The sequence below is a fragment of the Salmo trutta genome, chromosome 29 (assembly GCF_901001165.1).
Source record: "Salmo trutta chromosome 29, fSalTru1.1, whole genome shotgun sequence".
NCBI lineage: Eukaryota > Metazoa > Chordata > Actinopteri > Salmoniformes > Salmonidae > Salmo > Salmo trutta.
In genome coordinates, this window is record NC_042985.1 from 15,612,462 (window position 1) to 15,639,971 (window position 27,510).

General features: G+C 39.9%; 2 protein-coding genes and 1 long non-coding RNA gene across 5 annotated transcripts in view; 1 reads left to right on the plus strand and 2 right to left on the minus strand.

Annotated features, from left to right (window-relative positions):
• LOC115167002 (talin-2) overlaps nucleotides 1-15,681 on the minus strand; it is a 132,352-nt gene extending 116,671 nt beyond the window's left edge. For 2 of the 3 annotated variants that reach the window (XM_029721006.1, XM_029721005.1), the window contains exon 1: nucleotides 15,405-15,678. The gene's annotated coding sequence lies outside the window, so the exon portion shown is untranslated. Of the gene's footprint in view, nucleotides 1-15,404 lie in introns of all 3 variants that reach the window. The other variant, XM_029721009.1, reaches the window with a different exon arrangement.
• Nucleotides 1,416-25,530, plus strand: LOC115167004 (uncharacterized). Its single transcript, XR_003870421.1, has 3 exons — nucleotides 1,416-1,457; nucleotides 4,505-4,647; nucleotides 22,604-25,530. It is a non-coding gene; the product is annotated as an uncharacterized LOC115167004 (long non-coding RNA).
• On the minus strand, nucleotides 17,920-21,798 carry LOC115167003 (probable ATP-dependent RNA helicase DDX28). Its single transcript, XM_029721010.1, has 4 exons — nucleotides 20,478-21,798; nucleotides 20,207-20,290; nucleotides 19,395-19,607; nucleotides 17,920-19,151 (listed from the first exon to the last, which is right to left on the minus strand). Exons 1-4 carry the CDS (start codon nucleotides 21,567-21,569, stop codon nucleotides 18,840-18,842), a joined length of 1,701 nt encoding a protein of 566 aa, XP_029576870.1. The 5' UTR covers nucleotides 21,570-21,798; the 3' UTR covers nucleotides 17,920-18,839.
• Nucleotides 25,531-27,510: the final 1,980 nt, after the last annotated feature.

Consider the following 27,510-nt stretch of genomic DNA (forward strand, 5'->3'; position numbering starts at 1 on the left):
TAAAATAACTTTCTAAGACGCCACACGGTCCTCTTTGAAAAAGAAATTCCATTCTAAAGACACCAACATGACAATGTGTCAATACTATTCCCAGGACAGGAAAAGGTAACAGTAATACTTGTTAACGGTATGTTGCCAGGTCGGACTTCAAACAAACATTGACACTTGTCTGCAAAGTGCAAATTCCTGCACCATAGGATGAATACACCATCTACTCTGGTTTCCAGAGGTTCACTGGGGCTGTACAGTGACAGTCAAAAACGACCAACTATATAACTGGCCCCTGACCGCTCCACATATAACTTGAAACACTTTTGCATTAGGGGCGGGGTGAAGGGGAGCACGTGTCTATAAGAAATGGAAAGTACAGCGCCTTCAGAAAGTATTCACACCCCTTTACTTTTTCCACATTTTGTGGGATTAAATGTTGGTCATTATTTGTCAACGTTCTACACAAAACTCTAATAGAAACAAAGAATGTATCTTGGTTAGATAAATATTAAACCCATGTTAGAATCACCTTTGGCAGCGATTACAGCTGTGAGTCTTTCTGGGTAAGTCTATGAGATTTGCACACCTGGATCGTACAATATATGCACATTCTTTTTACAATTCTTCAAGTTCTGGCAAGTTGGTTTTTGATCCTTTCTAGACAGCCATTTAAGTCTTGCCATAGATTTTCAAGCCGATTTAAGTCAAAACTGTAACTACGCTACTCAAGAAAATGCAATGTGTTTTAGGTTATTGTCCTGCTGAAAAGGTGAATTTGTCTCCCAGTGTCTGTTGGAAAGCAGACTGAACCAGGATTTTGACTGTGCTTAGCTTATTCTGTTTCTTTAGACCCTAAAAAAAACTCCCTAGTCCTTGTCGATGACAAGCATACCCATAACATGAAGCAGCCATCACTATGCTTGGAAATATGGAGAGTGGTACTCAGTAATGTATTGTATTGGATTTGCCCCAAACATAACGCTTTGCATTCAGGACAAAAAGTACATTTCTTTGCAGTTTTACTTCAGTGCCTTATTGCAAACAGGATGCATTTTTTTGAATATTTGTTTTCTGTACAGGCTTCCTTTTCACTCTGTCAATTAGGTTACTATTGTGGAGTAACTACAATGTTGTTGATTCATCCTCAGTTTTCTCCTATCACAACCATTCAACTCTGTTTTAAAGTCACCATTAGCCTCATGGTGAAATCCCTGAGCGGTTTCCTTCCTCTTCGGCAACTGAGTTAGGGAGGACGCCTGTATATTTGTAGTGACTGGGTGTATTGATACACCATCCAAAGTGTAATTAATAACTTCAGCATGCTCAAAGGGATGTTTAATGTCTGCTTTTTTTTAATCCATCTACCAATAGGTGCCCTTCTTTGTGAGGCATTGGACAACCTCCCTGGTCTTTGAGGATTCACGGCTTGACTGAGGGACCTTGCATGTGTGGGATACAGAGATGAGGTAGTCATTCAAAAATAATGTTGAAAACTATTATTGCACACAGTGAGTGCATGCAACTTATGTGACTTGTCAAGCACATTTTTACTCGTGAACTTATTTAGGCTTGTCATAACAAAGGGGTTGAACACTTGACTCAATACATTTTAGTTTTGTATTTAATTCATTTGTTGAAATTGAAAAACATAATTCCACTTTGACATTACGGGTTATTGGGTGTAGGCCAGTGACAAAAAAATCTCAATTGAATCCATTTTCAAATTCAGGCTGTAACACAATTTTTTTTTTTTTTGGGGGGGGGGGGGGATCAAGAGGTGTGAATACTTTCTGAAGGCACTGTACAAACATTCAACATAATAGGCACCATTTATCCAACACACAGGGTTAGGCTAAGTAACCTCAGGTTGTGATTCAACAAACAAAGTCCTCTGAACAGAACGAGATGCAGAATCAGTGATTCTGTGCAGTCCGACTGCAATGTACATAGACCCTCCCTCAACTACCAAGGCAGGCAGGAAGGCTAGCTGGTAAACATTTGTAGCAAGAAGAGAATCTATCCTTATAGGAAAACCAAAAATAGAAGCCCTTGCCTGAAGCCAGGCTAGGGAAGAGGCAGAGCAGGGGGGTGGGTTCCACCCACATGATCTCAACAATACAACCAGGGCCAGAAACACTTTCTGGGGTATTCCAACCAGGAATGCCATTTTCAGCATGGTTACCACCTCAACGGCGTCAGAACAGGAATACATTTCTGATGAGTGATATGAATGGTAGAATTGTGTCAACAAATAATGCACAATCATCAGAAGTCCATTTGTTTATGAGCATTTGGGGATAAACAAGGTGACTTAGCAATAATTGGTTTGAACAACCAACTGTTGAGGGAATGTCCAATGTGCATCAAAGCTAGTAGCAATACCAGAATGAAAGCACACCCAAAAGCGCTTCAACCCAGCTTGAACAACAAAGAGAATCAGGTGCTGGACTAAAGTTTTATTTACCCCGCGACACTTCAACAGGTGGCTATCCAGGAAAATAAAGGAGCAATATTATTTTGGGCTGTAAGACTGTTCCACTCACATCAGCCAGGTTTGACTTTCTCATGAAAAAGGAACATTTAACATTTTTACAAAAAGTAGTTCCACTGTCAGTTTGTATCAGTCTTGCAGATCAGAACAACTCAACCAGACAAAGTTTGAAACCTGTTCACTCAGATTGGATAGAGGCTACTCAAAAGGGCTCGCTAAACTGAAATCGAATTCTGGATTGCTCCCTAGGCTAAATAAGATCACAAGGATCAAGGTCAAACAGGCAGACTACACAGTGTGTCAGGCAGTAACATGGTCAATCATCGCAGCATCTGAGCTCATAGCAGTGTGTCACTATCATGGCTGCGTTTACACAGGCAGCCAAATTCTGATCTTTTGCCCAATTATGAGCAAAAGATCTTATCTGATTGGTCAAAAGACCAATTATTGGCAAAAGATCAGAATAGGTTTGCCTGTGTAAACACAGCCTAAGTAGTCAGAGTTGTCCACACATTAGGCAAGTAGCCACACGATCAGACATTGCAATGCTGTGGTCATTTACAGTTAGGAGACGACACGGTGTGTCAGGTAATGACATGGCTAATCACCAAAGACTACGAGCTAATAGTCTGTGTGTGGTTTTACATATGATAGCCAAGTAGTCATTGCAATCCAATGCTGTGGTCATTTACTGTTAGCAGACACCTGATTTTTACAGATCAGACATTTCTGTCCTGGTGACTAAGAGTCATGAGCCCCAGCCCCCGAGGAGCCTGGTGACCATGCCAACCATGGAGATCTGCCAATACCAAAGTCCAGCAATAGCAGAGGCTCTCAGCTGCAACCTCAAACAGATTTCAGAGCAGATCTGCTTTCAGCTGTGGTGATCCAGTATGACAGTTAGTTCCCCTAGCACTGGCCTGGGCCAAAGGAGGGTGGGTTCAGGGGCTGTCTCCCAAATGGCACCCTATTCCCTAAATAGTGCATTACTTTTGACCAGGGCTCTTTAGGGAATGCAGCCAGTGACACGACACCTTGAATTTGGCCCAAAGGCCAGTAAAGTGCACCCTCTTAAGGACACCTAATAATGTGTCATGGGAAAGTATGATATCCTGTGTCCGATTTTGCCATATAAACATGTTCAGTACAAGCTGGAGTTCCGTGGTGTGGGGTTCTCACTTCACAGGCTCTGTCCCTTTCATTAAAGAAAAACAAAATAAAAACTTGTCTTGTTAAATTACATTTTTATAATGTAAATGTAAGTTGTTAGAACCCCCAATCGCTTTCAATTACAGAATGTAGTTAATTTGAAATGTACTTTCTAATGGATCACTGTAGGAGGAAAGGACAAAGTCATTGAAATAGTTGTTATATTTAATTAATCATTGAGAAAAGCTAAACAACATCCAAGGCAATTAAAGCAATATAGTGAACAGTTTAAGTGGATAATTAGCTGATTCTAGCACAGAAGCTAATGTAACAGGTTGCCAACAGTTCCTAGAAGATACTACAGTAGTTAAAAGAGATTGAACGGGATGTTAAGCACTTACAAATGGGTAACATATTGTACGAATTGGAATTCAATCTTTTTTTTGTGGGATGTAACATAACATATTATACAAATGGATGACTCATTATCACTATTTTTAAAACTACTGACTGAAATTATACAAAACCTTTATAAAAGACATCTTTAAGCACCAGTTAAATCTAGAACCAGTCATAATTCAAGACATTTTGGTCTAGCGGAAGGAGGAACAGCTACACCATATAAGATATGAGGACCAGTTGCTGAGTTAGTAACACTCATCTCTTTAGGCTATGGGCCTACGTTTGGGGTGCTGCATGGGTCCGGATATGAATCTGTAACTTTGCTTTTTGCAAAGCTTCAGACTTTAATTTTCACAAAGACACCATAGGCTACAGCCAAATGAAAGATCTTATCAGAACAGACCCCATTTTTAAAACATAATTTTCACAAATGTTCCTTGCCATTTGAACTAATGCAGCTTGTCCTGTCAGTTTACACAGGCTACAGATGAAGGGCCACTGTCTCACATTACATAACAGTGAGGACTCTCCTGCATGGCAAACACTGCAGACCAGAGAAGCTGTATTCAAGAGGCAATTACAGAGAAATAGCATCCCTGAATCATCTTAAAAAGGTACAGTCTTGGATCTGTTCAATGGTCATTTCAGTTCTATTTAGTCCTACTCACTGACTGCATTTAGAACTCCATCTATGAATCTGAGAGGGGTTACATTTCCGCAGCCTCATCCCTCAGCTGTATACCAAAACAAATGGCCGGGCTGCAGCTGCTTTCTCTAATCTCAGAATGTAGCTTTAACCTGTTAGGGTATAGGGGGCAGTATTTTCACGGCTGGATAAAAAAATGTACCTGATTTAATCTGGTTACTAATCCTACCCAGTAACTAGAATATGCATATACTTATTATATATGGATAGAAAACACCCTAAAGTTTCTAAAACTGTTTGAATGGTGTCTGTGAGTATAACAGAACTCATTTGGCAGGCAAAACCCTGAGACAGATTCTGACAGGAAGTGGATACCTGATGTGTTGAATTGACTTTAAGCCGATGCCATTGAAAAACAAAGGGGCTGAGGAATGTTTTGGCACTTCCTATTGCTTCCACTAGATGTCACCAGCCTTTACAAAGTGTTTTGAGTCTTATACTGTGAGATCTGACCGAACAAGAGCCATGGAACGGTGATGGCCCATTAGACACCTGGCGCGCAAGTTCATGTTGGGTACTCTCGTTCCAATACGGTTTAAAAGAGAACGCAATCGTCCGCCTTGAATTTAATTCATGTTCTGGTTAAAAAAGGCACTAATGATTTATGCGATACAACATTTGACATGTTTGAACGAACGTAAATATATTTTTTCCGTTCGTGAAGTGAAGTCCGGCTGGCTTAGATCATGTGCTAACAACACGGAGCTTTTTGGACATAAATGATGAGCTTTTTTGAACAAAACTACATTCGTTATGGACCTGGGATTCCTGGAAGTGACATCTGATGAAGACAATCAAAAGGTAATGGATTATTTACATAGTATTTTCGATTTTAGATCTCTCCAACATGGCGGTTAGTCTGTATCGCAATGCGTATTTTTCTGGGCGCTGTGCTCAGATTATTGCAAAGTGTGATTTCCCAGTAAGGTTATTTTTAAATCTGGCAAGTCGATTGCGTTCAAGAGATGTAAATCTATAATTCTTTGAATGACAGTATATTATTTTACCAATGTTTTCTAATATTAATTAATTATTTTGTTGTCATGACTTGACTGCCGGTTATTGGAGGGAAACGATTTCCTGAACATCAACGCCATAGTAAAACGCTGTTTTTGGATATAAATATGAACTTGATAGAACTAAAAATGCAAGCATTGCCTAACATAATGTCCTAGGAGTGTCATCTGATGGAGATTGTAAAAGGTTAGTGCATAATTTTAGCTGATTTTATGGTTTTGGTGACGCCTGTCTTTGAATCAACAATACATTACACACAGCTATTGTCAATGTACTCTCCTAACATAACCTAACTTTATGCTTTCGCCGTAAAACCTTTTTGAAATCGGACAACGTGGTTAGATTAAGGAGATGTTTATCTTTCAAAGGGTGTAAGTTAGTTGTATGTTTGAGAAATTTGAATTTTGACATTTATTTGGTTTCAAATTTGCCGCTCTTGAAATGCACCTGCTGTTGATAGGGTGCGCCACGGGTGGCACGCTAACGTCCCACATAGCCCCAAGAAGTTAAGCCTGGCATCTCTTTTCAATTATAGAACTTCTTGCGTCAGAACTGCTAAGAATGATCAGCCCTCACCACAAGCATGGACTACCCTTGTGTAATGTACAGTACTTAAACAAACAATTTACAAAGGCCAACCAAGCAGAAATAGCTTTGAGACATGCCTGGCAAGCAGCCATATTTGATTTGCAATGCAAACAGGAAGGCCTTCACATTACAACTCAAATGCATGGAGGCGGATGAGTGGAAGTGGAAGGGACACAGTATGGGAAATATTGACTGGAATATGAATACCCAATTTCAACCTCCAACCTTTTGGATCCTGTGCATGTCAGAGGTGTAGTATTGTATCAGTTGCTGTTGGCAGGACCGTAGTCCAGCGAGCTGCAGCTGTGAGCCTGTGATACTTGAATGCTGTGTGTTGCCTGTTGCTAATTATAACTGAACATATGAGAATGTGACAGGGTGGGAGAGCACAGGAGTGCACCCACTGAACCGTGGGTTTGGGTCACACGCGCTTAACTGTCTGGGTCCAAACTAAGGCAGAGTTACAATTCTCTACACTTCTCCCAGAGTGTGCATTAGCACACTTTCTCGGATGGATTTTACAATGGTGGAAACTGCCTTCAGCCAACGATTAAACCAATCCCATGCTTTTTAATCAATACACTTCTGGAAAAGGGTGGAGAATCAGATTGTATCCTAACTAAGCGTTAAGCACAGGCAGGCACAGAAAAGCCCTGGTCTTCAAAGTTCAAAAGGAATCCTGCCGAAGTATTGCAATATCATGATTTGGCTCTTTTGTATAAGGTTACACATAGCTGGGCTGGGTCACACTGAGGTGTGAAATTCAGATATATTGTTGTTAATGTGCACGAAGACAGCCCTGGGGCTGCATTCCAGGCCGTGGCTGCTACTATGGACTGCATTCATATAGTAGCTTACCTTTCATAATCACACCTAAAATGGTTCTTAAGAGTATATAGAGGTTAACTCACCTTTATACCCAAGTGTGTTACCCAGTGGGGTGATACACAACACATTAATCAAGAGACTGGCTACAACTCAAGTGATCAAATTAAATAATGTAGTCAAATAAAATCAATATGAGACTAAGGATACACAGTAGTTATTGTTAGGAATAGTTCTCTGCCCCAACCACTTCCTCTGCTCTGCAGTCTGCACACATCAACCAAGCCCACAGAGAGCTACTTATCTTCCCCTGCGTCTCACCTCCATCCCAGTAGGCCTGGGTCTCACCTCCCCCCCAAGAACCAAGGCACCTGACTGCTGGCCTTGGCAGTAAAGCCCCCTCCCGTCGCCTGGTCCTCCAGACCACCAAGTTGACATTGCACATCCTGCTGTCATTATGCTGCCTGTCGACAGACTGGTTGACTCCCAAATAGCACTCTATTCCCTACAAAGCGCATCAAATGTAGTGCACTATATAAGGAATAGGGTGCTATTTGGAACATAGGGCAGCCTCCAGCCCTGCTCATTACTTCCTCTCCCTGGGTTGTGATGGCAGGCAGCAGAGGCCACTCTGAACACAACACAGGCTGGATCAATAAATTAGCCATAACACTCGTGATGAACTCCTCCACAACCGGATGCTATTGGCCTTAGAGGTCTTTATAAGCCATAAACACATTGGCCTGTGGCTTTGAGAGCCTCCTATAGTTGGAATGTGGCACTATCAGGTTTAGTATGTAAAATACAGAACAATGCATGAACCAGCAGTCAGCACCATGTGGGAAATGACATGGAGGTCAATCAAACTCCCTATAATCATAACAGAATGTGTATTAACTAGAGGTCGACCGATTATGATTTTTCAACGCCGATACCGATACCAATTATTGGAGGACCAAAAAAAATCCGATAGAGATTAATCTGCCATTTTTTATTTTTTATTTGTAATAATGACAATTACAACAATACTGAATGAACACTTATTTTAACTTAATATAATACATCAATAAAATCAATTTAGCCTCAAATAAATAATGAAACATGTTCAATTTGGTTTAAATAATGCAAAAACAAAGTGTTGGAGAAGAAAGTAAAAGTGCAATATGTGCCATGTAAGAGAGCTAACGTTTAAGTTCCTTGCTCAGAACATGAGAACATATGAAAGCTGGTGGTTCCTTTTAACATGAGTCTTCAATATTCTTAGGTAAGAAGTTTTAGGTTGTAGTTATTATAGGAATTATAGGACTATTTCTCTCTATACGATTTGTATTTCATATACCTTTGACTATTGGATGTTCTTATTGGCACTTTAGTATTGCCAGTGTAACAGTATAGCTTCCGTCCCTCTCCTCGCTCCTACCTGGGCTCGAACCAGGAACACATCGACAACAGCCACCCTCGAAGCAGTGTTACCCATGTAGAGGAAGGGAAACAACTACTCCCAAGTCTCAGAGCGAGTGACGTTTGAAACGCTATTAGCGTGCACCCGGCTAACTAGCTAGCCATTTCACATCGGTTACACCAGCCTAATCTTGGGAGTTGACAGGCTTGAAGGGGTGGGTATAATTTGTGGAACGTTCCAACAGGAATCTGTTCCAAAAAACGTAAAGTAAAAGGTTGCCAACCAACAACGCATACAAAGTAGCAACGCATACAAACCTAGCTAACTAGCTGCCGAATAGGCATCAACTCACCACGTAGTTTATTCTTCATGTTTGTCCATAGGCAAACAGACATGTGAGGACAGACATTTTTCGGAATAAACGTGATGAGTGAAAAACGCAATGAAATAGACCACTCCCTACCCGGTATCTTATTCTGCCGCTATACAAGTTTTTATGCGTTGTTTTTTGGAAACCTTGTTATTTACGAAGTTTTTGGAATAGATTCCAAGTCTCAGAGCAAGTGACGTTTGAAACGCTATTAGCGCGCACCCGGCTAACTAGCTAGCCATTTCACATCGGTTACACCAGCCTAATCTTGGGAGTTGATAGGCTTGAAGTCAAACAGCGCAATGCTTGAATCACAGCGAAGGGCTGTTTGAATGAATGCTTACGAGCCTGCTGCTGCCTACCACCGCTTAGTCAGACTGCTCTATCAAATCATAGACTTAATTATAATAAACACACAGAAATACGAGCCTTAGGTCATTAATATGGTCGAATCCGGAAACTATCACGTTTATTATTTCAGTGAAATACGGAACCGTTACGTATTTTATCTAATGGGTGGCATCCATAAGTCTAAATATTCCTGTTACGTTGCACAACCTTCAATGTAATGTCATAATTACGTAAAATTTGGGCAAATTAGTTCACAACGAGCCAGGCGGCCCAAACTGTTGCATATACCCAACTCTGCGTGCAATGAACGCAAGAGAAGTGACACAATTTCACCTGGTTAATATTAGAGGTCGACTGATTAATCGGAAATGGCCGATTAATTAGGGCCGATTTCAAGTTTTCATAACAATCGGTATTTTTGGCCACCGATTTGCCGATTTTTTTTAATGTTTTTATTTAACTAGGCAAGTCAGATTAAGAACACATTCTTATTTACAATGACGGCCTAGAAACGGGGGTTAACTGCCTTGTTCAGGGGGGATTTGTTTTTGCAACCTTCGGTTACCAGTCCAACGCTCTAACCACCTGCCTTACATTGCACTCCACAAGGATTAACAGGCTGACTACCTGTAACGCGAGGGCAGCAAGAAGCAAAGGTAAGTTGCTTGCTAGCATTAGACTTATAAAAAACGATCAATCTTAACATAATCACTAGTTAACTACACATGGTTGATGATATTACCAGTTTATCTAACGTGTCCTGCGTTGCATACGATCGATGCGGTGCTTGTTAATTTTCATTGAATCACAGCCTACTTCGACAAACGGGTGTTGATTTAACAAGCACATTTGCGAAAAAAGTACTGTCGTTGCACCAATGTACCTAACCATAAACATCAATGCCTAACAGGAATATTTAGACTTAGCCACCCGTTAGATAAAATACGGAACGGTTCCGTATGTCACTGAAAGAAAAAAACTTTTGTTTTCGAGATGATAGTTTCCAGATTCTATCATATTAAATGACCCAAGGCTCGTATTTCTGTGTGTTTATTATATTATAATTAAGTCTATGATTTGATAGAGCAGTCTGACTAAGCGGTGGTAGGCAGCAGCAGGCTCGTAAGCATTCATTCAAACAGCCCTTCGCTGTGCTTCAAGCATTGCGCTGTTTATGACTTCAACCTGGGTGGGTATAATTTGTGGAACGTTCCAACAGGAATCTATTCCAAAAACTTCGTAAATAACAAGGTTTCCAAAAAACAACGCATACAAAGTTGTATAGCGGCAGAATAAGATACCGGGTAGGGAGTGGTCTATTTCATTGCGTTTTTCACTCATCACGTTTATTCCGAAAAATGTCTGTCCTCACATGTCTGTTTGCCTATGGACAAACATGAAGAATAAACTACGTGGTGAGTTGATGCCTATTCGGCAGCTAGTTAGCTAGGTTTGTATGCGTTGCTACTTTGTATGCGTTGTTGGTTGGCAACCTTTTACTTTACGTTTTTTGGAACAGATTCCTGTTGGAACGTTCCACAAATTATACCCACCCCTTCAAGCCTGTCAACTCCCAAGATTAGGCTGGTGTAACCGATGTGAAATGGCTAGCTAGTTAGCCGGGTGCACGCTAATAGCGTTTCAAACGTCACTCGCTCTGAGACTTGGGAGTAGTTTTATTACTTCCTCTGCATGGGTAACGCTGCTTCGAGGGTGGCTGTTGTCGATGTGTTCCTGGTTTGAGCCCAGGTAGGAGCGAGGAGAGGGACGGAAGCTATACTGTTACACTGGCAATACTAAAGTGCCTATAAGAACATCCAATAGTCAAAGGTATATGAAATACAAATCGTATAGAGAGAAATAGTCCTATAATAATATAATAACTACAACCTAAAACTTCTTACCTGGGAATATTGAAGACTCATGTTAAAAGGAACCACCAGCTTTCATATGTTCTCATGATCTGAGCAAGGAACTTAAACATTAGCTTTCTTACATGGCACATATTGCACTTTTACTTTCTTCTCCAAAACTTTGTTTTGCATTATTTAAACCAAATTGAACATGTTTCATTATTTATTTGAGGCTAAATTGATTTTATTGATGTATTATATTAAGTTAAAATAAGTGTTCATTCAGTATTCTTGTAATTGTCATTATAAAAAAAGAAAAAAAAAAAAAGAAAAAAATTCTTGACGATTAATTGGTATCGGCTTTTTTGGTCCTCCAATAATCGGTATCGGTGTCGAAAAATCATAAATCGGTCGACTTCTAGTTAATATTGCCTGCTAACCTGGATTTCTTTTAGCTAAATATGCAGGTTTAAAAATATATACTTCTGTGTATTGATTTTAAGAAAGGCATTGATGTTTATGGTTAGGTACAGTCGTGCAATGATTGTGCTTTTTTCGCAAATGCGCTTTTGTTAAATCATCACCCGTTTGGCGAAGTCGGCTGTCTTTGTTAGGAAGAAATAGTCTTCACAGTTCGCAACGAGCCAGGCGGCCCAAACTGCTGCATATACCCTGACTCTGTTGCAAGAGAAGTGACATTTTCCCTAGTTAAAAGAAATTCATGTTAGCAGGCAATATTAACTAAATATGCAGGTTTAAAAATATATACTTGTGTATTGATTTTAAGAAAGGCATTGATGTTTATGGTTGGAGCAATGTGTACCTAAGCGATTATATGCAACGCAGGACAGGCTAGATAAACTAGTAATATCATCAACCATGTGTAGTTAACTAGCGATTATGATTGATTGATTGTTTTTTATAAGATAAGTTTAATGCTAGCTAGCAACTTACCTTGGCTTCTTACTGCATTCGCATAACAGGCAGGCTCCTCGTGGAGTGTAATGTAAAGCAGGTGGTTAGAGCGTTGGGACTAGTTAACCGTAAGGTTGCAAGATTGAATCCCCGAGCTGACAAGGTAAAAATCTGTTGTTCTGCCCCTGAACAAGACTGTTCCTAGGCCATCATTGAAAATAAAAATATGTTCTTAACTGACTTGCCTAGTTAAATAAAGCAATGCATTCATAGTTCATATTTTATTTACCTTTATTTAACTAGGCAAGGCAGTTAAGAACAAATTCTTATTTTCAATGACAGCCTAGGAACAGTGGGTTAACTGCCTTGTTCAGTGGCAGAAGGACAGATTTGTACCTTGATAGCTCGGGGATTCGAACTTGCAACCTTTCGTTTACTAGTCCAACGCTCTAACCACTAGGCTACCCTGCCACCCCATATTAAACAATGTGAATATAAATACTGCATTCACCGTCAAATAGCAGTTTCATAAAGAGCTTGATTGTTATTCTAAATACTGTCACTTCATGCCACTCATCTCAGTGCTGGGAATTGGACAAACAGGCCCATTGAAACAGTAAGAATATTTGTCAATCACTGCTGCTTTGACGGAATGTAGCTCAAACTGCTAATAATGTAATGGATGAATACACACGCTTAAAAAGGTCAGAGCAGTTTCTAATACAAGGAGGAAAAGGCTTTTGATTGATGTTTGGTTAATGTCAGATGTGTGTAAGCATGAAAATGATAGAAGTTAATGCTGGTGATGACTGACCTGCAGTGCATACTAAGCATCAATAAGAATGGTTAAATAGGTTAAATAGTTCTTATGGAGGAATATTTTACAAATGGTCAAGTGGAAAATTAACCAGGGTTGCATTCAGTAAGACAAAACAGTGGGCAACAGCTGAATTCAACGGAAACGGTACTGAACGACCAGTTGAAAATCATTGTGATTATAGTGCTGTACGAGATGTGATTTCAAATCTGAGCAAACATACCTCAGACTGTTGATGAACGGTACGCAATGTTTTAGGAAAACATGTCTTTCAGTACAAACCGTCACACAACCTAGCAAACGTTGATGCGACCTGAACGCTCCCCATGTGTGTTCAAATACATCATTGCTTTTCTATTACAGCGTGGAAGACCAATCCTCTGGGAAAAGCCATGCAGCCCCTCCATCGGCTTCAACAACTAGACCAGGGCCCAGTTTCCCAAAAGCATATTTAGGCTAAGTTAATCATTAGAACCACTGAGCTTAATGGTTCTAACCATGAACTTAGCCTTAAGATGCTTTTGGGAAACCGAGCCTAGAGCTGTTAAATTCCGGTCCCGGAGAGCCCAAACGCTACTGCTTTTAGTTTCTACCCGGCAGTTAATTGCACTTTCCTGGTGTCCTCAGTCTTATTAGAAGAAGAGCATGAAAGTCAGAAGTGTTTTGGCTCTACAGGATTGGCATTGACCAGCCCTGAACTAGATGAAGAGAAGGGAAGGTGCCAACCCCATGTAGAGTGACATTACCTTACCCTGGCCGATCAATAGGATCAATGACTCATTTCAGACATAACAAACCAATCCCAGTATGGTAGGTGTCCCAACAGAGCTATCAGTTGAGTCTTCTCTGAGACATTATGTACCCAGAACATCCTCACTAGAAGGCCATGTCTTTTTACTGGCACGCCAAGGACTAAGCCAGGGAGTTTTCTGAACCATGTACTTTTTGTCCATAAAACTGCCCCAAAAAACCTAGCTTGTTCAGCAAACATTTCAAACATCCCCCTTTTTCTGCCACTCATAACAGTGTCAACCTTCTGCTTACCAGCTGAAACCAACAAGTCTACCTCTAAGCCGTACTCCAAGATTCTTATAGGCTAAATGACATCAAGTTTGCCCAGCTTTACTAGTGGTCATTTACAAACAGCAATAAAAATAATAATGTAACAACACTGTATATGCAGTCATTTGAATAATCATTCACCACATGAAAAAAATAAGAACATTATTTTTGTAGTATTCGCAAAAGGATCGAATTGTAGTTATACCAAGCAATGGTAGGCTATCCCGTCCAAAATGAATGGTCAATTGATGATATTCTGCATTTAATAGGCTACATGATCACAGTGGTACGTCAATGCAAGCCAAGGGGTGTGGCACTACCATGCGCTGCATGAAGACACACAGCATCTTTAAATCACAAAGTAAATAGAGTAATTCGTGGAAATTCCACAGCCAACAATTATCCGGACCGTTGCACATTCCTGGTTACAATGTTGCCGTTCTTATGACGAGCGACTCATTGATATATTGTAGCGACCAGCACCCACGCTGGTGCAAAGCTCACGGACGTGGAAAACTGCTGCTGAAATACTGGACGAGTGTGGTTGGATTTAAAAATCATTCGCGTGCTTATTCGGCCAGATTCACTATGCATTGAGTGCCTCTGATATAGGGGAAACAGCTTGGCACACTGTGTTGTGTTTCATATAAAACATATCAAAGTATAGATACTTCAATGGCGTATCATGTATAAACGGAGATAATGCAAAGTTTTAATGTGTCTAGTCTAGTGGTACTCACTGATGGTAGCGGCGATCAGGTTATAATATGGCGGCTTCAAATCGCACCCCTCCATGTAGTTACAATTTAATTGCCATAACCCCTACGCAGGCACAGCCTATATTTCTAACAAGAATGTAGGCCATTTGTTACATAGGATATACTCAGTAATGTTTATTAAGTTTACAAACGTGGTGTTATTATAAAGTGCTCAATTCGGCACTCATTTCACAAACAGAGCGACCCCAAAACACATGGATTTCGACTCCTGCTTCTCTTCTTACCAAATGCAATATATGTGGTCCTTTAGCCGAAAAACTACATTTGGGTCTAAACTACTTAATTTCCTGTAGTAGTATAAAAATGCAATGACGTTCATGTGAAATTCCTCAACAGCCAACATCCTCTGCAGCCTAATCTCACACCATGAAATGTGATTTTGACCATAAATTCCCTAAAAGTAGGGGACACGCTCAGGAATTTAAATATGAAACTGTATGCACAACAGTTGAGAGTTTACATCCCAGTAAAAACTATGCAGTAAGGATAACTCTGAAACAAAACATACAATCCCATTCATTCGATAGTCAAGCAAGGTTCTACATCGCCTTGCTCGCTGTTCCGCAACGAACTCCCATCAAATTGCTAATTAAATCAAGCATGGACAGAGAGAATGTCTCATTTCCACGTCTATTCAAGAAGCGGAATGGACATACGTAATAAGCCGGCAGAAAATGCTATCCTACCTGCGAATGTTCTACTGTTTCATTGCCTGCAGTCAGCCCTTCAGATGCACATATAACCAGAAGTCCTGCTCTATTGAGTAAAAACCCCTCCTCGCTGAGAATCTCAAAGTGGACAAATAATGAACAGTCGTAGTGGTTGAAGGGAGGGGAGGTAGCAGGGTGTAGGGATAGCGCTGGGAAAGCGGAAACACGTCATAAAAGAGGGACCTTAAGGGGCTTTGTAGTCACCTCTGCATTGTAGACAATTATGTCCGTAGCTGTGTTCCAGCTACTGTAGTAAAAAGCGCGTTGAAGTCCATTAGAGGATAGGGTCTGAGAGAGACATCGCCATGGTACCAGATGTGGTAAGTCTGTGTGGTGTTTTGGGAAACGCATGTTACATCTTCGGGCCGTTGTAGGAAAGATGCATGGTTAAAACACTCGTAAGCCTAAATTCCATCGCTATCGGAAACTGGGCCCTGATCTACTTCTATTATGTTTCACTATTATGCCCCTGCTTGTGCCCAGTTTCCGATAGCGATGGAATTTAGGCTTACGAGTGTTTTAACCATGCATCGTTCTTACAACGGCCCGAAGATGTGCGTTTCCCAAAACACCACACAGACTTACCACATCATTGCGCACATGTTAGGCTACACGTCATGAAATATATTGAGACAAATTACAGACAGTAGCCTACAAGTAGCACAATATAACTAAATTGATTGCACATGAAATGTACAGTACTAGTCAAAAGTTTGGATACACTTACTCATTCAAGGGTTTTTCTTCTAAAATGTAGAATAACAGTGAAGACATCAAAACTATGAAAAAACACATATGGAATCATGTAGTAACCAAAAAAGTTCTAAACAAATATATTTTAGATTCTTCAAAGAATAACTGACACAAACAAATAAATATCACTATAACGCATATGACAACTTAATAAAATCTGATTGAGAGAAGTTCCCATTAGTTTTCCCCTTTTTATAACCATTGATGACAACTTTGCACACTCTTTGCATTCTCTCAACCAGCTTTATGAGGTATTGACCTGGAATGCATTTCAACTAACAGGTGTGCCTTGTTAAAAGTTAATTGTGAGGAATTTATTTTTATTTGAAGCATCACTTTATACGTCGCTTGTTTGTATCAATTGCAAAGACATTGGCAAGTTTGTATTTGTAGTCAACTTTGTTCTGAAATTATCAGCAGAGAGATAGGGATGAACCATGTGATTCTATGTTTAGTGGAGATTTTCTGTGTATAAAGTGACGCGGTAGGCCAAAAAAGCATCTAACGACGCACTTTGCCCCCGCAGTCTACTATAGAGGAGGAACGCTGTGGAGCCAAACTTGGCTCTTGTTTTCAGGGCAGAGTGTAGTAGAGGAAAGAACTTGGTACTCGTTGTCAGGGCAGAGGAATGTGAAAATAAGACAAACCCGTAAGGTGGTGTTAACCCACAGAGTGAGCTGCAGACAGAAGTATAAGCACAACAACATTCCAGGGATTCTGATGTGAACACCCTGGAACACCTACACTCAGTTCAGACCGCCTGCTGCTAATCTTTACCCTTAGTTCTCATGTTAGGCTTTGCTTTGTCCAAATGTTTTATTTTATTTACTATACTAAATCATCTTTCAGTATAATGAAGTGCATTGATAAGCACATTGTAATTACTAATGGAGTACAAGACTGCTCCTAATATAGTAATAAAATAATATATGCTGAACAAAAATATTCACGCAACATGCAACAATTTCAACGATTTTACTGAGTTACAGTTGAAATAAAGTCAATTTAAATAAATTAATTAGGCCATAATCTATGGATTTCACATGACTGGGCAGGGCGCATAGGCCCACCCACCCACTTGGGAGCCAGGACCAGCCAATCAGAATGAGTTTTTCCCCACAAAAGGGCTTTATTACAGACAGAAATACTCCTGTTTCACCAGCTGTCCGGGTGGCTGGTCTCAGACAATCCCGCAGATGAAGCTGGATGTGGAGGTCCTGGGCTGGCGTGATTACACGTGGTCTGCGGTTATGAGGCCGTTTGGACGTACAGACAAATTCTCTAAAATTACGTTGGAGGCGGCTTATGGTAAAGAAATGAACATTCAACTTTCTGGCAACAGCTCTGGTGGACATTCCTTCAGTCAGCATGCCAATTGCATGCTCCCTCAACACTTGTGGCATTGTGTTGTGTGAAAAAACAGCACATTTTAGAGTGGCCTTTTACTGTCCCCAGCAAACAAATTTGTGCACAAAATTTGAGAGAAATACGCTTTTTGTGTATATGGAACATTTCATTTCAGATCAAACACTTTACATGTTGCATTTATATTTAAGTTTAGTGTAGTAATACTGTAAGAACTCCTAAAAAGCTCAAGTCTCACTCAGTCTGGATGTGTACAGCACAAGGATGTCTACCGGTATATGTTTATGGTACAGCAACCTAGTGACGTTATATTTGGTACAATTAAAGCAAACTCAATATGTGAGAAAATAAAGAGGCATATTTAGAAACCAGATTTCACAAAGATATTTATTTTCACTCCGACACATTTTCATGTTCAAACATCTTGCTTCCTCTAAAACAAGTAACCGCAGGCATCAATGGGATAGACTTCAAGGCTAGGGCTGAATCCAACTTGACTGTAGATTAATGGACATTTCTACATATGGAGGTTTTAATGTTGTGCTTCTGTATTACACACAAAAAAGCAGAAACAGTGAAGACCACTTTCCAAAACGTAATATGGTAATGTGGGTCTACCTGTGGTTAGTGGGAAGAGATTAGCACCGTTGTCTCCGTGGCACCCTACCAGATACATGAAGGGTTATATGAGTTACTCTTTCTTTTAAGGAAATTATTTTCATTTCTGGAAGGAAAAGTGAAATCAGTATTCCATACTTGGTCTCAATGTTTTTTAGATTCTTTAACCTATGTTTTACCAAAACAAGTTAGTATTGCTGAGTTAAATTCCATAAACGAAGGGCTTGCCGCATGTGGACGAGCATTAAAATAAGGCTATACTCGGCCATAGCCCTTCTCTGGTTATTGTATGACTGCTGTATGACAGGTCAAATAAAGTAAATACTGCCACCCCATGGTTACCCGTGAGAAGTGCAGTAATGTGCCACACACCTGCTGCTTGTAAGAGGGCATGATTTTTGTACATTACCAAAGACACTTCCTCTTTGGAATGACATGTGGTAACCATCTGGGTTAAAAAGAGAAGTCAGATCATAGTTCCAGTCTCAAACATGATATGGCATCTAAAAAGGTCAAATTAAAAGACGACAGTGCCTGTGTTGGAAAGAAAGGATTCAGTCTCACACAGCTGGTTTGGGCTATCATGGATACAATCGTTTTACTGAACTAATTAATCAAACATTAATCAAACAAGTTAGTTCTGCTTTGGTAATATCCTTATTTGTGGCAGACCCACTAGTAGGGCAACCCCTCTTCCTCCTCCTCTTCAGCTGCTTTGGGCTCAGGCTTCCTGATGGAGGACTCCATCCCAGGCAGACTTGTCCTCCTCCGGGCAGCCGTCTCAATCTTCTGCACCAGCTCCACGTCCCAGGGGTGGGTGACGAAGCTGAGCACCTCCCCATCCTCCACACTCCCTGCCCGGCCCACCCGCCCCGCCCGGTGGATGTAGTCTGTGTGGGATTCTGGGAAGTCGTAGTTGACCACCAGACAGACCCTCTGGGTGTCCAGTCCTCGGGAAGCGATGTCGGTACAGATCAGCACGTCCACCTATAGGGATAGAATGTGAAACGTAGCCTATACCGTGTCTCTGTTATTAATAACATATTAGCTATGTGTTTTGTTATGATCTGTGGTCAATGTGTTATTTTTACTGGGTGTCTTTTTAAAGTGTTTCTTTATTGTGTGACATGGAGCTTGTCACACAATATGGACATAGATATTGTCACATGGAGTTTGAGAAGGAATTTGAAACTGCATAAGCAGACAACGTATTTTCTCATCTCATATCACCTGTCCTTTCTGGAAGGAGTGGAAGATTCCAGCCCGGAGGGAGGCAGGCATCTCCCCCTGCAGTCGGACGTGTCTCAGCCCCATGTCCTCCAGGGAGTAGCCCAGCCAGTTGACTGTAGAAGCCCGGTTACAGAACACCAACACCCCAGCCTTGTCCTGCTCTGCTGCCTTCAGGGCCTGGTGGAGCTCCAGAAGCTTGTCAGCTCCCCTCACCTTAACATTGAAGAATATAATTTACAGTATACTATATATAACAAATTATATTATATCATTTATACTTTACTAATTTAATACTATAAATTACTATAGAATTTATAGTATACTAATGTAATTCATAGTATTCTGTTAAATCGCAGGATTTGCTATGATGAATCACGATTAATCGCAAATTCAGAATTTGCTCAATTTGAGCTGTAATAGATTTTTTGGACAAAAGCATTATGGAATATTTGACATCTTGATTTTGTCCAAAGTAACGTTAAGCAACATCTGATAAATTGATGAACTCTTTCTTTAACCTCAATGTCAACTTGATTTGACATCGCATTGTTGTTTTTAGCTGTATAGATGATGTATTTTTAATGCCTTCAGACAATGTGAATAGTCACAATAAAAAAAAAGTGTGCACTAAAATTACAAAAAGTTAACTCCAGTTAACTGATTAACTTTGACAGCTCTACTATAAATACCTAAGTACTAGAACATGGTTTTATATAGGACCCAAAGACACTTTATAATATTGAAGAACACCAAAGAAACAAAACACTAATACCAAACCAATGAAAACAAGAAAAAGAAAAGGTGGGGAATACCTTCAGGAAGGTCTGTTTTACATGTGGCATGAGGAAGTGAAGATTCTTGCTCTTGATGGTCACCATGCTGCCCAGGTCCGTCACCTATAAGAACAAGTCCGTCTCATTTTAATGTGCATTTTCCATGGGTCTCAACACATTTTACATAATGAGGCAGGAATATGCACTACTTTTGACCAGAGTCCTATGTGGTAGTGCACTATAGTATAGGGAGTAGGGTGTATAGGGAGTTTGGGATGCAGCATGTGTAGGAAAAAGTAATGATAATGACCTGACTGAGAACCTCTCCGACCCCACCGGGGAACGTGGCCCCCACCACCACCAGCTGGGCCTTGCGGGTGGGGCCGGGGCCCCGGGTCTCTGAGGGGTCGCAGGCCACGCGGGTCTGGGCCAGGATGCTCTCCAGCATGCCAGAGAAGCTGGGATCAAACATGGTGTCTGCCTCGTCCACCACCATGAAGCTCAGCTCCCCAAGGTCTAGGTAGCGTCTCCGCAGGGCCTTGACGAGGGCACCAGGTGTGGCCACCAACACATCCGGGGGACCCTTGGTGAAGGCCAGCTTGATGTTGCCCACACCTCTCCCACCTCCCACTGTCTTCACCATCAGCCTGAATGGGCCACACAGGCTCCTGGCCACAGCTGAGACCTGGTCAGCAAGTTCTCTAGAGGGGACAATGATAACAGAGCGAGTCCTGGGTGTGGTCTCTATAGACTCGGAATCTGCTGCTTTCTCAGCCTGTAGTTTGTGAATGACAGGCAACAGATAGCTCAGGGTTTTGCCGCTGCCCGTCTCAGCTGCGCACAGGATGTTGTAGCCTTTCAGGAGCTTGGGGATGGTTTGTAGTTGAACGGTTGTAGGGCGAGTTATGTTGTCCTTGCCCAAAGCCTCCATTAAGTCCGGGCAGAGGTGAAGGTTGTGAAATGTAATAGGTTTACTCTTCTCTTTGAGTTTGTCACCCTCCTCATCCTGGATTTCAGTGACAAAGGGTGGAGTACGCTGAGTGTTGTTAACTGTGAAGTAGTCACCAAATGATTTGTTGTGTTTCCATCCTTTGGAGGAGAGATGGGGTTGCTCAAATTTCCCAAGTGTGTAGCCTGCGGACTGATTCAGTTCTGGGTTCTTGCTTTTGATTAGGAGTTTGCCAGCCTTGATGGTGTTGACTTTGTTCTTGCCTCTCACCTGCTTCACATGTTCTACCTGCTCCTGCATGTGTCTGGGAATACGAATGATCACAGGCTGTGCTGTGGTTGAACTGATTGTACCATGACTACATGCTAGTGCTCTGAAATGACCCGAGGACGAGTAGTTGTGTTTTGATATCAACGTAAACAACACTGAGTAGCCGACCTTCACAGACTGCATTCTGATGGTAAATTAGCTAGCTTACTAGCTAACTAACGTTAAGTAGGAGGAATCAGCTGGTGCACGTCTTCACAAACAAATAGACAATACCGTTTCTGTTGTATTTCATTATAGTGTATAATTTGTCAAATGCTTCCGAGAACAAGATACATTTGATTATATACGTTTTTACCGGACTGTATTTTCCGTTCAATTTCAAACATTTAATTGCACATGCGTTGGTGGCGAATAATGATGACGTCGATCTGTCGCAAGAGATGACGCCGTCCTTATTGAATAGAACGGGTAGCCCAGATAGAAATCTAATATATATAATGGACATTTCAACAACAACTAAAAATGCTCTCCAGTTGTTGTTTTTATGATATTTTGCTGTTTATAAAGTATGATAGATTTTTTAATAGTACGTGTCGGCTACCTGTGTAGTACTCGAATGGAACAGGGTACCATTTGTGGGCCAACTTCCATCCACAGTGGGATCAGTCTTATAATTCTGTGTTGTGTTAATGTATTATTGAACTTGAGTACAACTTGAGTTTGGCTGTGTGGATTGGAGACAGCCAGCCAAGTCATTATTGTGTTTCAATACTGGGTTAATTGTTAAATTAAATTATGCATGTATCTGTCTTAAGACCATTTTGATATTGATCCTTACTAGTATGGTTAAACTTTGCTGTGTATGCATGTGTGGTAGACTAGTTTGATGTGCTTCTATCCGTGCTCTGCCATGATGATACATGTACTAAATCATTATTGTAGACTATTGTACTGAAGAGCCACTGACAACCTGTGGACCTTTTTTGGCATTCTAAATCCCCAGCCCATACCTGTTTGAACTATTTTATAATAATTGATATTAAAATCGATATTTTGCGATAACCTTATGGTGACTTCCAGGACCAGTACCCATTCAGGTCTTCTTTGACACTGCTGACCTAAAAGAACATACTTCATAAATAGAATAGACTTGTACATTTATACACTAAAAAACAAACAAGAAAGTCATACATTTATTGAACTTCTCTTCACCCTAGATCAAAGCCAATGTGATGGTACAACCCACATGATGAGCTCATAGCTCTATTCACCCTGGACCTGATTATGAAGATTGCCTCTGATGATCTCTGTGGTTCAGTAATTACTGATCTGTCACCAGTATTGATTCCTCACCAGGCACAGTTCTCATGCCCTGAATGAACCGGTTGACTGATTGATTTTCTGAAGCGTCAGAACATCACACATACGCTGTCAGTAACAGGGTGTCTGACTGTGTCACGTGTTGACTGTTGGTTCAAGCATTGGGCAACACCCTGACATTGCTATCCAGAACAGTACTGGTGGCAAAAAGAGGAAAAATGGAAGAGCTTTGACAGTATTAGAGAGAACTACGGGAAAGAAGTGAGCAGTGAGGAGAGGCGAATAATGTTGGGTCTTGATTGATTTTGTTGTTGTTCTTTCAGTAAACAGTGGAGGGCAGCCTACATCAAGGATGAAAACCAGTAAGTCAAACCCATAAGCCACAAAACCTGTCGTATGCTCCACTCGATGACTATCCTGTGTATGCATTTTACACTCTTCTTCATAATTTTTGTGCCAATTTCTCAGCCAGTTTTTCCAGTATAGTTTTGCATTTTTTCATAGTTAAATAAAGGTTCAATTTACATTTAATTAAAATTATAAATAGGCTACATGGTGTCTAGACGTAGCTATTTTCACTTAGGTGTTCAGTCAAAATGCTTTTTACTGTTATACTCAGTTCAGTTATGTACCAATATGAAATAGATACATTCCTGCCATTTGCTTTCTTGTGGTTCTGTATTTTAATACAAACAAGCAGGCCTAAAGAAAATCCTTTAGAATTCAGATAAAATACACCTGAAATAATCCTGTCTTCTACATATTTAGAAAGTTAGAAATAGGCCTCATTCCTCATCAAGTGAGGAATTCAGACAGATTCTTGTGCAATATGATAATAATAACAGTCAATATTTAACCCATATTATGGCTCATGTCAGTCAAGGTGATGCATTGAATTTGTGCAGTCTGTGTACTATGCTGTGCAGATGCACAAGCCTCAATCCTTGAAAGAGAGCGTCACATACCTCTCTCACACACAGGACAAGTGAGGGGGTAGAGGGTTTATTTTTTCCCTCACAACTTTCTTTACGAGAACTTAATATCGTTAACCACATCCACACCCTCCCACACAATTTGTGTACACTGTGTTCTTTATCTTCTCCCTTTAAAGGTCATCTGAGAAGATAAGAGGCACACAGGTAACCTGAATTAAGCAGCAACCAGTCGTGGGTCTGGAGACATGCTCTTACAGCAGTAGTGTTATAATGCCTTGGAGTCGTGACGATCATATACATTACATACCATACATACCCATGCATTCTGCATTGTACTCATGCAGATGTCTTTAAAACAAATGATAACCTACCATACAAAAGAGAATGCATACAAATCCTACTGAGTCAGTGTTTACAGTGTTGGACAGGTTGTGAGGTAGGCAAGAGCTAAATCTGTTAGTCACTTTTTAAATCTTATTAGAATATTTTTTGAATATGGTTTATTAAAACTGAACTTTCAAAATAACTTTTGTGAAATAACATCAGGCAACTTCAAGGTTAGTAAATTATGTTATTTCTCTATTTTGGCCACATAACCTTTGTACATAACACCCTTGTCCTATATAAATCCAATCATTTTCCCATAATATCAATATTGCAGCTATAAAATGCAGTGATTAGTTTGTTGCCTAATGTACCAAAAGAGAGGGTTATGCTTCAACACTGAATTGTCTTTTGATTTAAACTGTAATTTCTAAATTAACTCAACCATGCACTGTCAAGGTAACATATATATAGCAGTTTTATCAGTATGATCTCAAACTAGTATATTTTGTAATCAATTTCAATTTCGCCAGCTGATGGCATACAGTGAATGTCAATAAGGTTTACATGTAGTGAGTGCTTTTGCTTGGAAATTTAGACCACAGGAAATGTGATATTTTTTTCCGCATTGTTTTAGTGAACTTCAGCGTCTGTACGCCCACGTGTCAAACAAAAACATTCTCTTGTTTTTTTCTTATCTTTGCTGTATCCGTTATCTTTCACGAATATTCGATAAGAGGATTCTGTGTATGCAAGTGTTCTGTCTCAATGCACCTCAGACAGCTGCAGAAAAATTCATATTTTTCTATATAGGCCTATATCACTACTGGAATATATTCCCCTAAACTCCACAAATATGAATAATGTCCAAGAAGAGTTATCAATTAATGATTTATGTCGGTTCTTTAAAGTAATATTCATGTACTTAATGTATTATTGAGGAGAAATGAGCAGTAAATGATATTTCCCTTTGATTTCTGTTAACTCCTGTGTGCATATGTCATATAGAATCAGACATCAGCACTTTAAGGTTTCCATTGTTGAACGATGTAATCCAGTATGAGGGGACATTCAACTGTCCTCTATGATATTATTGGACCTCTCTGGTGTTATTGAACCTCTCTGGTGTTATGTACCTCCCTGGTTTGATCAAACTTCTCTGATGTTATTAAAACTCTGATGTAATGGAACCGCTCTGATGTTATTAAACCTCTCTGGTGTTATTAAACCTCTGATGTAATGGAACCGCTCTGATGTTATTAAACCTCTCTGGTGTTATTAAACCTCTGATGTAATGGAACCTCTCTGATGTTATTAAACCTCTGATGTTATTAAACCGCTCTGATGTTATTAAACCTCTGATGTAATGGAATCTCTCTGATGTTATTAAACCTCTGATGTTATTAAACCTCTGATGTAATGGAATCTCTCTGATGTTATTAAACCGCTCTGATGTTATTAAACCTCTGATGTTATTGAACCTCTCTGGTGTTATTAAACCTCTGATGTTATTAAACCTCTGATGTAATGGAATCTCTCTGATGTTATTAAACCTCTGATGTTATTAAACCTCTGATGTAATGGAATCTCTCTGATGTTATTAAACCTCTCTGGTGTTATTAAACCTCTGATGTAATGGAACCTCTCTGATGTTATTAAACCTCTGATGTAATGGAACCGCTCTGATGTTATTAAACCTCTCTGGTGTTATTAAACCTCTGATGTAATGGAACCTCTCTGATGTTATTAAACCTCTGATGTAATGGAACCGCTCTGATGTTATTAAACCTCTCTGGTGTTATTAAACCTCTGATGTAATGGAACCTCTCTGATGTTATTAAACCTCTGATGTAATGGAATCTCTCTGATGTTATTAAACCTCTCTGGTGTTATTAAACCTCTGATATTATTGAACCTCTCTGATGTTATTAAACCTCTGATATTATTGAACCTCTCTGATGTTATTAAACCTCTGATATTATTGAACCTCTCTGATGTTATTAAACCTCTGATGTTATTAAACCTCTCTGATGTTATTAAACCTCTCTGATGTTATTAAACCTCTGATGTTATTAAACCGCTCTGATGTTATTAAACCTCTGATATTATTGAACCTCTCTGATGTTATTAAACCTCTGATGTTATTAAACCTCTCTGATGTTATTAAACCTCTGATGTTATTAAACCTCTCTGATGTTATTAAACCTCTGATGTTATTAAACCTCTCTGATGTTATTAAACCTCTGATGTTATTAAACCTCTGATGTTATTAAACCTCTGATGTTATTAAACCTCTCTGATGTTATTAAACCGCTCTGATGTTATTAAACCTCTGATGTTATTGAACCTCTCTGGTGTTATTAAACCGCTCTGATGTTATTAAACCTCTGATGTAATGGAACCTCTCTGGTGTTATTAAACCGCTCTGATGTTATTAAACCTCTGATGTAATGGAACCTCTCTGATGTTTTTTACCGATTGAGCAATTCATTTTTATGATGAAGAAATTAATATTCGAACTAATGTAGCTATGTATTGCACCATGAGGTGCAATGATGTTAGGAGAATGTCCCTGTTTTACATATCTATATTGCTGTATATTTAATCAATAACCAGCAACTTTTATTGTTGCACTTACAGTACAACAATCAAAGCTACAACAGTACAGAGGTTTATAGAGAAGGCCCTAAGTGTTGATCCAGTATAGCTTAGCATAAGTAGATGGCAAGAGGGGAAATCTGGCTGGGTCACAGAGGGGAAATCTTGATACTATCAGGAGGAACAACTCTCTGAGCAGCTGGGATTATTTCTTATTTATTCTACCATCAGATTTACCCTGCAATAATTCCCAGTAGCTCTTCTTAGCTTTACCAGTTGAATGCCAGTAGTGCGAGGCTCTATCTGAGCTAAAGTTATTGCACTATTTTTGATCTGTACATTGCACTCTTGAATTAATATTTATAATGTGACCCTAAACTTTCATTCACTCTTATCATTTTTAAGCATACATTCAGTTGAAGTAAAAACATTTTTTTTTTTATATATATATATATATATATATATATATATATATTTAAGTGCGTACTATAAGAGAAAGCCCTGGAGAACAGGTAGGCATAGTAACAAAGACAGAGATCATTAGAACGGCACTGAAGGGATGAAGGTAGGCTATAATTTGGTTTAATCTAATGATGCACAGAATGGTTGGCAGTGATACAATTAAAGTGATTGTAAAATCTGCTCAACATGAAAGGGTCAAAAGGTTTACTTGATCTGCCCAGGCCAGAAAAACTATTCATATAGTCTATAGGGCAGGGTTCCGCAACTGGCGGCCCATTTTTATAAATGTTGGACATAAAGGACTGTAAAAACACTAGCAAATCAGCTCCACGTGATTTTAATTTTGGAACTCTGTTTCAAAGTATTCCCACGCATAATAGAGATATACTGTATATGTGATCATATAAAAATGTAAGCAAGGTTTGAAATGTTTTAGTCAAATGGTATATCTGTTTGGGCTTCTTGCGGTCAATTTGCAGTCTACA